The sequence below is a fragment of the Cololabis saira genome, chromosome 21 (assembly GCF_033807715.1).
Source record: "Cololabis saira isolate AMF1-May2022 chromosome 21, fColSai1.1, whole genome shotgun sequence".
Lineage (NCBI taxonomy): Eukaryota > Metazoa > Chordata > Actinopteri > Beloniformes > Belonidae > Cololabis > Cololabis saira.
In genome coordinates, this window is record NC_084607.1 from 27,291,048 (window position 1) to 27,305,869 (window position 14,822).

Consider the following 14,822-nt stretch of genomic DNA (forward strand, 5'->3'; position numbering starts at 1 on the left):
GGGAGACAGTGTAAACAAGCATGCTGAAATATTGATAGGGACAGTTCTGCAAACTCAGATTACTGGCAGGGACATGTCCCAACCATCAATATTTAAAGGGGTCCTATTATGGATCTAACGCCTATTTTAAACAGGCCTTGAATGTCTTAAAAACAAGCTTTTGATTGTTTTTGCTTAATAAATTAGAAATTCAGCCTCTGAGCCATGTCTCTATCATCCCAGTCTCTAACCTCATTATCTATGAGGGATTCTGAGTGGGCGGGGCTATGATAATGAGGCTCTGTGCTGATTGGCTGCCTGAATGACGCGATACACCGCTACGAAAAAATGGCGGAAGCTCCGGCCGGCGGAGTTAGTTGTGGGCGTGGTCGCTCCTATCGTGACATGACGACGGACGCAGAATCTAAACGGCTCGTAGAAGCCACATCACACTGGACGGCTCATCCGGGCGGCCGTACAGACACTGCAGAATTTGGTTGCTTTCCTCCTTCTCTGAGTTGGCAGGCTGAGAGGAGACCACTTTATATATGTTAAAGCAAGAGAAAACTTGTTTTTCATAATAGATCCCCTTTAAATCACCGCCCCTGCTGCTTAAAACTCAGGTTCTGTCTTTTTACCTCAAGCTGATTGGATGCCGACAACTCATTTAAAAGTCTCGCTGTCCAATCAGAGAGCAGCAGGTTTTGTTACCATAGCCCAGGGGTCGGCAACCCAAAATGTTGAAATAGCCATATTGGACCAAAAACACAAAAAACTAATATGTCTGGAGCCGCAAAAAATGAAAAGTCTTGTATAAGCCTTAGAATGAAGGCAACACATGCTGCATGAATCTATATTAGTTAGAACTGGGGGAAGATTTATTTTTTCATTATGCACTTCGAGAAAAAAGTTGAAATGTCAAGATTAATGTTGAAGTACAATTTTGAGAAAAAAGTTGAAATGTCGAGAAGAAAGTCGAAATGTTGAGGAAAAAAGTTCAAATGTCGAGATTAATGTTGAAATACAATCTCGAGAAAAAAGTCGAAATGTCGAGAAAAAAGTCGAAATGTTGGGAAAAAAGTCGAAATGTTGAGATTAATGTTGAAATACAATCTCGAGAAAAAAGTCGAAATGTTGGGAAAAAAGTCGAAATGTTGAGATTAATGTTGAAATACAATCTCGAGAAAAAAGTCGAAATGGCTCTAGAGCCACGGGTTGCCGACCCCTGCCATAGCCTAATGAAACTCCTGGAGAACGCGGGAGGAACCATGCAGCGTGTGAACCGGGCAGACCCTCTGATGTCACCCGTAGGTTTTCAGAACGGCACTTTGGAGGCTTTTTCTTTCTGGTAAAGTTGCAGGTCAACGGAGAATGACTTGCTTTTGGAGCCTTCCCCCAGTGGTCGGTGGAGGAATTGCAGCTCTTATTGGTTCCTGGGGACGGATCGTTGGCGCTCGCAACGTCACCAGAGCGTTTTATGTTAGTTTGGTTCAACTGCACCTCAGGTCCTGAAAGCAAAGCAGAATTTAAAAAGCAGGCCAGAACAACTCTGCAGATTGAGTGAAGAACTGCACAAGTGACGTACTCAGGAAACTCAATTATAACAAAACTCAACTCTCCTTTCAATAGCCTAAGTATTTCTGCCACCATCCATTCTCAAAATGATCACTCATTTAACTGTATATACCCAATTAACTTGTTTATTGCAGTATTTTCTTTAACTTGTAGCTGAAATGGTGAACACTTTTTCCCCTTCATTATCATTCTTGTTCCTAATGCATCCACATCTGTAGCTTGGATTTGCTCAGCCAGCAGGACGTTGACCAGGAATGTGGGAATGATGTCTCCTCTGAAACGTTCTGCCTCGGTGCAGCTCTGAGTCATCATTGAGGCTCTGGATCAAAATGAAACCAAAGTTTCTCTCTTACGTAAACATCTTAAGCCCCGGGCCTCCAAGTCGCTCCGTTCCTCTGCACTTTAAACGCACGGAGGCCCAAACTATTGCTTACATAGTCAACACGCGATACAGAGGGTTGTGCCAACTGTGTTGTTAAAAAAGGACCATTTCTGTGAGCGATGGAGCGATAGCCGACTAAAGATTGAGATAAATATGAACACAGTGACACCTTGAGGATGCTACAAGGAGTATTAAACAGCTAAAATTAGACTGCTGATCCCACCTGTGATGCACGCCATGAATATTTATCAGCCGTATGTGTGCCAAGTTGACTTATCTACATTTCAAATATTAGTTCTTGCCTTGTTCTTCTGTTGAAGCTGTTTAACGCCGTTCTTTGTTCTCATTTTTGAGGGCTTTCACGTTAATCCTTATCACAGAGAAATAATTCTCCTGTATGACATCTTTATGATCCATATTGACACTGAATAATTGCTTTTATCCATTTGATACAGGCGCTTCGCAAAGACGGACTAAAATATTCCTTTCATGCCTCACAGCCTTTATTTCTCTCATGAGTTCCAGGTCAAACATCTGAGAAGTATCTGGCGTGTTTCTCACTATAATATGCAGTTGGGATGAGGTCAAAACGTAGGACACAGATTGTTCTTTCATGCACGACTGTTGCCGTGGCGACAGGTCACATCAGAGCACATCAGCGTTTATGAAGCATCATTAACCCTCGTAGACGAAGTTCCCATTTGCAAAAGCAGCATTTACTCATCATTTTTATTTCGCCAAGAAATAAATGTATGGGCTTTTTTTTTTTTTTTTTTTTAAACTTACAAACAATTGTCATTATTTTGTTTCTCTGGGTTTGTTTTACATCTATTTCTTGGCACTTTGACAGTAAAACAGACAAAATCAGACCATCTCTGACAGTTTGGACACTCACAAAGAACAAAAACAAACACAAAAAGATGAAATTACAACTGGACTTGTACTCGACGGTACAAACACTGGTGAGGTGGGTAGGCTGATCGACCGCATCATCCGAAAAATTTTGATTTGGAGGGAAAATTAACACAAACATACAAATGGTTGTACATTTAAAGACGACACTCCACAATGATCCAAATTAAACAGAAGTCACTGAGATAACACAAACGCAACATGGATAAATCTCCATGATTCCAATTATTTGGCAAAGAGCACATCTGACATCACAGTTTGACCCACACAGAAATCCTGCAGGACGAGTGGACGCACTTTCAAACCACCGAACACAATCACACTGGAGAGAACATCAAAGACATCGTACAAATGATCAAATTACACCTTAAAATTCTGCTTAAGGGTTTCATTTTTTTTTTCCCTATTGGTCCCAAATAGAGGTCACCATAGATAAACAAGTCCCAATATATCAAATATAACTTACTGGGGCTTCAGACAGCTCTCACTGTGTTGTGATGAGTAAAAACTAAGTCCTACAAAAATAGTTCTTTTTTTTTTTTGCTGTGTAAACTTTTGCAACCAAAGGCACTATTTTCTCAAATAAATCAAGAAACCTAATTGATTTCAATGTAACGCCAACATGATCCAACCTTTATGTTTCACGTCTTCCCTTAAACTAATACTGATTGTGGTCTCGTTTTGCACCAGCTTTAGAAGTGTTTAATATTCAAGCATCAAACCAACCTCTATGCATCCTCACAACATGCAGAAACAGTCTCTGTTGGGTTCAAGTAACGCTACAAATACAGTGCATCTCATAAAAATGTCAGCCTGGTCAGCCGTACGTGGGTCAAATGGATCTGGCACCTTCTATTTACAGCCATTTCCACCGGTACATAACGTACCGAGCCAATCACAAGGGGGTGGGACTGTATGGACTGACAGCAACAATGAGCAATTATTCAAACAGTCAAGATGGATTCAGAATTGTATCAACATTTTTTTTCCTTTTAAAAAGGTGAACCTGAAATCAGATTCTCAATTATCAAAGAGGAAAAGAATGAGCATGGCTGACCAGGCTGTGAAAATGCTGCCACTAAACAATAAAACATATTCAGCTGATCCATTACAGCCTCAACTGTTGTAAGTAAATCTTAACTTTGAGTGAGAAAACACAAGAACAAAAGTTTCAATTCTGATGGCAACAAAATACGATTGGAAAAAAAAACAACCAAAAAACCAAGAACAAAAACAGTTCCCTTTGTAAAAGTGATTAAGTTCACGGTTGCACCTGAACACGTGCAGCTGGGGACCAGAAGAATGCTGAATCTCCAGTTTTATGTCTCAAAGACAAGCCGAGACGAATCCAGCCGAGCTGCTGCTGCAATTCTGCACGCTGAAGCTACGCCGCAGCGCGTTCACTTACAAACCCGTGTAAAATAAAAAAGCAAGCAACTACAACCGTGTCAAAATAAACTCTGCATGCTGAATTTATTTCAAATAGGTCTGATTCTTTTTTTAAAAAATGTTTGTTGTTAAACATCTTTCATGCAACGCGTCTCCAGGTTTTGAGGTATAAAACTCTGCTTCTGTTGCTGCCGACTCTATTCAATATGCAATTTCAAAACATTAAAATCCCTTTCATGCTTAGCAAACACTGCACTTAAATACCGCTCAGGAAAATCAAACATTATTTAGAAACATCCATCATTTTTCTTTTTTTTTAAAATCTAATTCCCAGACACTTGCATGTTCAAGTGTGTTATTAAGTAAAAATTAGAAGTTTCTGTGTGCGAACAAGCACTTGTTGGGCTCCGTGGTGCAGTTGTTCAGACATCTGAAGCCTGTGATCTCTGAAGTCCGTTACAACTCAACCGTGGAGTTTAAACTAGCTGAATGTGCAACATTTCAGGGACCAAAAAAAAAAAAAAAAAAAGCACACACTAAGTGTGAGTGTTTTTTTCTGTTCATCTGAAAGCAGGAGAATGTTAATGGATCGTGGCGACGAGTCATCCGTGTGCTTCCGTACATGATGGAGTGTCCTTAATCTTGTGCACGTTCAGTGCAGCAGAAAAAACGCTGGGGAAAACGTGTGCAAAGCCCCGAGCAATAAGCGCGTTCGTCTCTGTTCCCCTTATCGTGATATGTTGAAATCCAGCAAGGCTGTCTTCTCTTATCTGAGGTCGGCACTCGCACCTTTTTGTGGCGCGTGGCGTTACTTCATTACATACAAAAACATCTGTCAGTGATGGCGAAAGAAAAGAAAGAAGCATCACTCGTTGAGGATGGAGTCTGGCCTGTCGTAGCCGAAGAGCCTGAAGTCGGGCTCGTAGAGCTTGTAGAGTTTTCTCCGCGTCTCCACGGGGACTGTGCTGAACCAGTCGGCCTCCCAGCTGCTGGCCGTGAGGTTCCTGTGGGACGAGGGGAAGTCCACCACGTTGTCCACCCGCAGCAGGCGCAGCAGATGCTCCGCATCCTCCTCTGCCGTCTCCAGGTGACCCACAAAGTCGTACTGGATCTGGCACGGGTGGCAGAGTCGGTACACCTGGCGCCAGTGCTCGTTGAAGGCCATGTCCTTCTCCGTCTCGGGGTCCAGCAGGTACTGGATGAAGTGAGAAAAAGAAGGCTGGATGCCCTGAGCGAAAGCCTTGTCCACGGAGGCAGGAGGTGTGGGCTGGTTGGCATAGCGACGCAGCATGACCTGTGCAAAGCGTCGGTAGAAATCCTCGTTGCGCATCTCAAACTTATTCCTGTAGGCGGAGATGAGACGCACGAACGGGTCCCGCACGAACAGGAACTTGGTGTACTTCTTCAGCTTCACCTGAGAAAACGGATTCAAAACCTTAGAAAAACATTCAGCCACGTGGAAAACGGCAGCACAGCTGCTTTAATTCTTAAGGTTTTTTACGTATCGGGACATAATAAAAAGTAATCTGCTCCTTAGCAGGTTTTAAATCAAATAAACAGACCGATGTGAGGCCATCTGCTCGGCAGATAAAGCTCCGGCAGAACTGGGTCATGAAACGGGACAATGATCCCAAACAGAGCAGTAACTCCGCCGCAAGACGGCTGGAAAACTTCTGAGCCCGGGTTTTTGGAACGACCCGGTTCGTTTGGACCTGAACCTGACCTGAACGGAGCCGTCCATAAACACAAACACCTGCGAACCCTCGGTGGGCTGGAGCAACACTGAAGACGTGACAACTCCCTCACATCCATCACGTCACCACTTCACGCTCCAAGCTTCTGCTGGGAAATACGCCTGCAGACGATACTGAATCACTGTTCTGACTTCACTTCTGTTAAATGTTGGATCTATAAAATTAAAAAGACAGACATTTTGGATCATGTCTGAAACATAAAACCTCAGAACAGAGAGATGTTGGGGCTGAGAGAACAATATCGTACTGTTTCTTATCCAACTCCAGCAGAGACGTTTGAGAGAAGCAGGGATGCTTTGATGGTTCGGCTGGTGATGGGAATCTGGCACCGATCAGGCTCCCCCCGGAAATTGATTTCCCCCGTCTGTGAGTGCATCGACACTCAAACAGCTGAACATGACCAATTTCTGTGAGGCTAAAAAAAGAGGCAACGTGGCTGAACTGAAAGCAAACAGAAAGCAGCCTCCGTTTTTCACTGGTGTCAGCAATGGGGGGTGAAAAAAAACCAGACCGTGATGAGGAAAACCGGGGAACTTGTGGCACTGGATCGTCAGACGAGGTTAGAGGTTTCAGAAATGTGATACATCATCTGAAACCAGAATAAACCCAGACTGTTGCACTACCAGACCCTTTAATCTGAAGAGTTTAAAAAAAACCTGTTCTCTGATGCACTTTAATGCTTTAGGATAAATTTAAAAAAAAGGATAAACGGGTAAATCTTCTGTTTTTAATCTCCAGTGACAGAGAGACGAGACACTAACCAACTAGTTTGACCAGCACGTTATTATATCTTTTAATCTTCGATCATGTTTTATCATTGATGGGGATTAGTGGTTGCTGGGGAGGAGAGTCGGCAGATCCATCTGCTTTTAATGTTAAATTATTTGTGCTGCATTTTATTCTACTAAAAAGTGCTATTTAAATAAAGTTGGACCCTGAGGAAGGCTGTGGCCGAAACGCGTGGGCTGTAACCCACTTTTTTAATTTTCTACATGAAATAGCCATTTCAAATAAAGGCTTTTTATATTTAAAGAAGAGTGCCGTGGATTTTTCTTCTTTTTCTTAAATAAAGTTGGATTTGATTTAGTTTCTGTTGGTGTGTTTTTACATTCATACAGTTGAAATGAGCAGGTTCAAACGTCTGAACTTGATCGGTACGAGTGAACGCAGCATCTGCATCTCTCGGAGGATCTCTCAGCGAGACAGATATCTGGGTCACGTGGGCGGCTAACCCAATCCTCCACCTGTGTTTGTCATCTTTTCTTTGGTTCATTTGTGTTCTGGACAAACTCTTTCTTCCCTCTGCCCTTTTATAAATACACGTCTCCTGCTGTGTGCATGTTTACGTCTCATTTCCTGTGTCTTCAGCTGACAAGAAAAGCCTCGGAGAGCAGTCGGTTGACTGAGTCACCGTCAGAAGTGTGTGTGTGCGTGCGTGCGTGCGTGCGTGCGTGCTCCCATCGGGCTGCAAGACGGATGAGCAATGAGAAAAAACGGGCTCTTAATAAAAAAGAAAAAACCCACCACCACACACACACATCTGGAGTCAAAGAGGTGGTGTGATTTAGGCCTGTGTTGACAAGATCGATTCTCCGATTTTAAATCGATTCTCATATTAATTCCTAAAAATCGATTCATATGTCTAAAGATCGATTTAAAAAAAAATAATAAAATTTCATCATTACATTACAACTTTTGGTACTTTTTTGTTTATGCCCAAAAAAGGAATATTTTGTTGGACACGAGAATAACTGGTGCCATGTTTTTGCCTTTAAATATGTTTAAAGGTATGAAAACATTAAAGTTTTCAGTTATAATTGCATAAATTGTCTATATTTCTTTGCTTTATATACTGTCTTGGGGTTACATTTGCATAAATGTTAAAAACCAAATTCTCATAAATGGGGAAAAAATAAAACCGATTTCATACGACTCTGTTTGCTGCCCTGGATCTGTTTGGTAATTCTGACTCACACGATGTTTCTGAAAGCAGTTCTATCAGCATTCTCGGAGCTGATTGGTCCTTACAGCATCATTAGCTGCCAATACTTGCTGTTGAATCTCAATATAATACTAGTATTATTGCATAACTACAGTCATATAATTCATGCAACAGCTGAAAAAACAGTTTTATTAACAGTAACCCAAATCAATATCGGATCGAATCAAAGCGTGATAATCGATTCTGAATCTTAAGAATCGGAATCGAATCGATTCTTGACATTTGAATCGATCCCCAGCCCTAGTGTGATTAACAACAGACCTTCATGAGGTGTCTTGCAAACTTGGCGTAGCGTTTCCAGAACTTGTTGAAAGTGAAGTGCATGCTGCTATTGTGCACCAGGTCCCGGGGGATGGCCAGGGGGTCCCTTTGAGGAACGCCGTCCTGCAGGAGGCTCTCGCTGAGAACGATCATGATGCGCTTCCAGTTAGTGCACGCTACCTGAAGTTTAAATGACAGCCCCGAGTTACCGAACAGAAAAAACAAACAAACGCAGGCAGACAAGCTCCTGTTTAAATGATCCGTGTCCGACAGTGTGACAGCAGGAAAAACAACAACCCCACAGTGATTCAATTAGCAGAGGAACGCGTCCGGCCTACCTTTGGAACGTAGCAGTAGATAATACCGTGCCTGTCGTCCACGATGAGATGATCCAGCTCCTTGTTGGGAATGTCATCAAATGAGCGGTTTTTGCCGGGGAACACCATGCTGTCGTTGGCACAAAGCTCCCGAAGGATCCGCCGCCTCTGCTCCTGAGGACGAGGCAATGGCACATCAAATAGGAACGACTGGACAGATATTTGCTGCGGTGACTGCAGAGATGTACGGTCGGGACTAAAATCCAATCCAATCCACTTTATTTATATAGCACATTTTAAAAAAACAACAAGGTTAACAAAGTGCTGCACAATGAGTAAAGCAAGACATAATAAAATAGTAAAAACTAAAAACAGAGTAAAATAGATAAGAGCACATAAAAGCATGAAATAAAAATACACCACACAGACAACCAGTGATTCAGAAACATAAAAGACAGGACAGAGACCACACAACTCTCATGCTGGATTAAAAGCCAAAGAATAAAAATAAGTTTTAGGACAAGACTTTAAAATTTCGAGTGTGGGGGCCATTTTTATGTGGGGAGGAAGCTCGTTCCAGAGTTTAGGGGCTATTGCTGAAAAAGCCCGGTCGCCCCTGGTTTTTTGCCTAGTTTTGGGAACGACAAGACGTGACTGAGTAGAAACCTCAAAGACCTGGAGGGAGTTAAACGTGTAGGAGGTCTGAGATGTATTCTGGTGCCAACTAGGGGTGTAACGATACACTAATCTCACGATACGATACACGATATTGACGTCACGATAACGATACGATTTTATAGCAATATTTTTTTAACAATCTTGCATGAGGAACATATGACTGGAAAAAAATTTATTTTATTTGAAATACAAAACAAAATACAAAACAATACTCTGCGTTTGCCCTATTGTTACAGTTTGTAATGCTTTATAACTGTTTAAGTTTTAAAGAGAAAGCCAGGCCAACCATTTTCCACAAACTGAACTAAAAGTAAATGTCAGGTTTGCATTATGCATCTTCAGTTTCATACAATACAAATATTTTCCCGTGATCGGGACCGCAAAACGGGACTACTTTCTTCTGAGCGTAGTAAGATTTTGGTCCGCGGGTCGAGGGGCGGCCGGCACGCGTGGTCGGATGTGCGTTACTAGTCAACACAATAGATTAATATTAATAACACAATATCGCGATACTCTTTGTCACCTCCACGACACATATTGTGACGTTTTTGTTTCGCGAAATTTCGTGGCACCATATATTGTTACACCCCTAGTGCCAACCCATTTAGTGACTTAAAAACAAACATTAGTATTTTAAAATGAATTCTAAAAGAGACAGGGAGCCAGTGAAGGGAGGCCAGAATAGGGGTGATGTGATCATGCTTGCGGGTTCCTGTTAAAAGACAAGCAGTTTTGGACTAACTGTAAACGTGCAAGGGAGGTCTGGTTGACGCCAGTAAAGAAAAAAACTCTCCTGAGGCGGTAGTGAAGCTGACCTGTCTCTCGCGGAGCTCCGCCGCCACGGGCGTCAGGTGGATCTTCCACTCTCTCCGCGGTACGTAGCGCTCCTCCGCCTTCTCCGACTGGTTGCTGGTGTCGGGCGGCACCGTGTCGGTGGGCTCCCCGGTCCCCGGCTCCAGGAACTGGTTGACGAAGGCGTCGATATCCGACAGGAAGGACGGGGTCCGGGAGGTGTGAGGCTGCGGCTGCGGGGGAGGATGCGGGACTCTTGGACCCGGTGACACCGGCGTGTGCAGATAGAGGTGGGAGGCACTGACGTCATCCCAGTAAATAATGATCAGGAGAATCATGAAGGCAGAGCCCAGGACCACAAAGATGCGGAACATCCTGGATGTTCCCATAGCGACTGTTGCTAGCTACAGAATTACCATAGCAACAGAGTTATGACTTTAAAGGGCGTCTCCACAGCATTGCCATGGCAGCAAATTGAAATAGATACCTGGATCTTTTACATGTGACTAACAGGGCAACATGCTGGAGTTACGGGCCTCGTGCTACAGGGCTACCATGGCAACAGAGTCAAGGTCCGGGAGCGCCATGGCGGTGAAGAGACAGCAGCTTCAGCAGAGTTGGTAGCAGAATTAGACCTGTCATGATGGTGAAGCGCTGCAGGAGGATGCTGCACAGGGTGGACGTGGCCAGTCACCTCTTGTCCACAACTGCAGCACCTACACGCAGAGGGAAAACAGCGGTGCACCTTTAAAACCGTCTGAACTGGATAATCACTCAAATTTGAAATCAGATTCTACGCTTGGGTCACTTACATGCGTGAAAACACTAACAACATGTGCCATTATATAACCGGAGCACTGAATCGGCCCGTGTTTGCAACAGAAACCGCAATCTGGCGCCGTGATCTTCACAACCGAGACGAACCGGTTAACTAATGACTAAAATTTAAACTGTAATCATTTCATTTTGGTTAGAAAATGGCCACGCTTCCAAGCAAAAGCACACAGAACTATGGTTGAATTAAACAACCTCAGGTATTCTTGGAGAAAACGGGAGCGAGGCTCTGCGAGTTTTACACTTTATTGGGCTCAATTTATGACCATGCATGCCGTGAATTTCTCCTTCAGCTCTTGGAGTTGACCTAACTCCCACTCCCAGCAGCTAAATCACAAGGGTTTGTGAAATATCTCAAAATCAGCACACCCAAAGCAATATGTCCTGGACAGACCACCCTTACTGTGAATGATGGTACAGTCCTTTAATAACAAGCACTCTTACGGCTATAAAAGCCCCTCTGTATATAAAATACACATTTATAAAGTATTTTACACACCCAACCATTATTTACACACCCAACTGGTAAGTGAAAACACAATGAAGCTCTCTGTGCCCATAAAATACACCTATTAACCTAAAATAGTCTAAAGCAGATCCAGTGAGTGGAGTTTCTACCTGTGATAAACGGTATATCCACATCACATTTCATCTCACTCAAGGCTATTCAATCTCCTCTACCGTCTCTTTCAGGTCCTACTCAAACTCCCTGAATTGTTTTTCCTCTCCAACACACTTAGACCCTCGTGCAACAGTCCTCAAATTATTTTCTCTTTTTCCTGAAGCCAAGAGCGAACCATTGACACGGAAAACCGTCTCAAGAGGCAGCAGACCTCAGTCCTCCACAACACATTCATTAACAGAGCTCCTCTGCCACTGATTGGGTGAAACAGCATTTATTTAATCACGTAAGCCTTTTTCTCATTTGCATTAGACGTCTACAAGACATTCAAATTAAAGTATTATAACGGGGCTATTTGACTTTGTAAACTGACAAGTTTTAGAAAAGACAAACAGACCATGCTTGAAACAGACGTGCCTATTTACATACGTAAGGGAGTATTAATGAGCCTTAAAGCCACAAATCTCTCCTTTTACTCTCTTTTAAACCAAGTAAATAATAAGATCTAACAACCAAGATCTTTTCAAATCATTTGGAGAGCAAAGCATTACACAGCAGTTTCTAGGCTCGACACTGCTCGTGTTTATAGCCGTGAGAAGCAAACCCTGGTCGAATAAAAGCCTCAGTCCCAGAAGTCCTGGCGGGATCGTTGTGCAGTTTTCCTGGGAGCGTGCAAAAGCAGATGGCTCCAAGCGCTGCCTAATCAGCTGTGTATGTCAAACTGACAATTTACCCACAGCAGGGTTCAAGATCAAGTGGGCGTTGCACAGTAATATGCTAAAAACTCTTGTCTTGTTTCTAAAATGTTATAAACAAATAGGATGAGCGGTGTCAAGGACCACAAGCTTTTGGATGACTAACCTGAAGTTCTCCTCATACATGGCTCAAATCTCTCCTAAAACGCCCCCGAACCGTTGAACCACAACCTCCACGAGTTAATGCGATGCTAATGTACGAGTCAGAACTCTCTAGCAGGGTTTTGTTTGGAAAATCCACAGGATTCTCTGAGTCTAAAACAATCTCACGCCTGACTTCCTGCAGGCTCAATCTGCTCTGTATAAGTTGTCATGGCGGACCCAGAGTCCAGCGGCAAAATAGAGCCGACGTCTTTAACAGAGCAAAGCGGACACTGGAATCTGGGATGCTTCTCAACCGCACCACAGCGTCTTCTGTGAAAGCACTTTCATCAACCAGAATGATTCACAGCAGCGGACGCCACGTGAGACTTGAACTTATCAGGAATCACGGGGGTTTGAGAAGATAAAGATCATCCCTGGAGTCGTTTGCACAGTCTTGAGTAGTTTTGGAGAATGACAATGCGGGATAAGGTTGTATTTTATAACACTATGCATCCTGGTTGATGCACACCAATGATCGGCTGATATTGATACTGCGCTTTCTACCCCCCTCCCCGTCTACCACGGACTGTCCCCCCACCCCACTCTACGTTACATTAACGTAAAGACTCCAATCCTGACTTTATGCGTCACATTAACATCCCAGGTCACCTCATGTATATTTTTTTTCTACAGACTCATTATTCCGGCACTTTAGAACCAACTTGTTGTACATTTTTTCCTGTAATATGATTTGTTCTTTTGTATTGCACCAATCACCACAACAAATTCCTTGTGCGTGTTAAACTACTTGGCAAAAATTCTGATTCCGACTCATTCTGATTTGCCCAACATTCAAATATCCAAGTGTCCAAGTTTTTTATACAATTTAAAGGGGACCTATTAGGAAAAACGTGTTTTTTCTTGCTTTAACACATATAAAGTGGTCTCCCCTCAGCCTGCCAACTCAGAGAAGGAGGAAAGCAACCAAATTCTGCAGTGTCTGTACAGCCGCCCGGATGAGCCGTCCAGTGTGATGTGGATCTACGAGCTGTTCAGATTCTGCTCCAGTCGTGACGTAACGACAGGAGCGATGCGGGAAACCACGGCCACAACTAACTCCGCCGGCCGGAGCTTCCGCCATTTTTTCGTAGCGGTGTATCGCGTCATTCGCGTCAGGCAGCCAATCAGAACAGAGCCTCATTATCATAGCCCCGCCCACTCAGAACCCCGCATAGATAATGAGGTTAGAGAATGGGATGATAAAGACATGGCCCAGAGGCTGAATTTCTAATTTATTTAGCAAAAACAATCAAAAGCTTGTTTTTAAGACATCCAAGGCCTGTTTAAAATAGGTATTAGATGCCATAATAGGTCCTCTTTAAATATCTGTCTCTTTATTGGGTTAGCAGGACATTTCAGTCCAGCACCCCCGGGTCAAACGCTCTTCCCTCAGCTCTGTTTTTACAGTGCTTAGTTTCAACCCCAAAAGGGGGCGTGGCCTAGAGGGAACTCTGATCTGGGTCTGTGATGTCACAGTTTCCTGCCAATCTGAACCACTCAACTCAGGAAAACACTCTGAGAGCCTGGTCCTCTGAGTGTTTGAGTTGGTAGTCCCCTCAGACATGCTCATGCGTGCACCCCAGCACAGAAACCCCCTCGCCTGCCCCCCATGCCCCCCTCACATAGTGGTCGTACCGTCACCTCCCAGGTCGCCCGCAGGGACGCATGCTGACAGAAACACCGTCCGGTCCGCAGCAGCGCCGGGTGCAGGACCAGCACACAATGTCGCCTTTGAGCTGGACCCGCTCTCCCCCCGCGGACCAGCGCTTTGAGCCGACCTGTGCGGCAGTTAAAACGTGCAAAAACCCCCCACGAGAAAGCGGAGAAAGCAGCGAGTTTCCCTGCACGCCGCGGGCTCGGCGCTGTCAGAGTGCCAGGCGCTGCAAACGCTGTCCGACAAGTTCTCCGTGTTGGACAAAACGCGCATGGAGAAGTGGAGAGATGAGCATGCAACGCGAGTTTGGAGATGTTTTGTTGATAAAGCGTGAGTCGGGGAATGGAGACGAGCTCACCTCGGTGTTTTCGGTCCCCAGCGCCGCGTCAGCTGAGAGACTCAGTCCGATGAGAGCCGCTTTTTCCTCGCTGATTGGAGCCAGTTCGCGCAGCGCATCGCGAGAGTTTGCAGGGCGAGATTTCAGCCCCGTGAGCTCTTGTAGGGGAAATGTTCACTTTTCTGGGTCATCTCCAACATAATATGTCTCAGTTTGGGGATGATTTATGTACACAGTATCTGCTCCGCCCTCCCACTGGAACAGTGTGCTGAAAATAACGTTTTTTTCTGCCTACCTGCAAAAACTACGACGGAGTAGGGCCAAACTAATACAAAAAAAAGGAAATTACGAAAATAAAGTGATAATCATATGAGAATAAAGTCGTAAAATTACGAGAATAAAGACATAATGTTGCGAGAATAAAGTCGTAATATT

At 43.9% G+C, this 14,822-nt stretch overlaps 1 protein-coding gene across 1 annotated transcript; it reads right to left on the minus strand.

Moving 5' to 3' along the window:
- Positions 1-1,745: 1,745 nt before the first annotated feature.
- Positions 1,746-14,475, minus strand: LOC133421945 (carbohydrate sulfotransferase 12-like). The gene is made up of 5 exons (XM_061711757.1): positions 14,409-14,475; positions 10,065-10,757; positions 8,593-8,745; positions 8,255-8,434; positions 1,746-5,651 (listed from the first exon to the last, which is right to left on the minus strand). Exons 2-5 carry the CDS (start codon positions 10,428-10,430, stop codon positions 5,103-5,105), a joined length of 1,248 nt encoding a protein of 415 aa, XP_061567741.1. The 5' UTR covers positions 10,431-10,757; positions 14,409-14,475; the 3' UTR covers positions 1,746-5,102.
- Between the last annotated feature and the right edge of the window lie 347 nt (positions 14,476-14,822).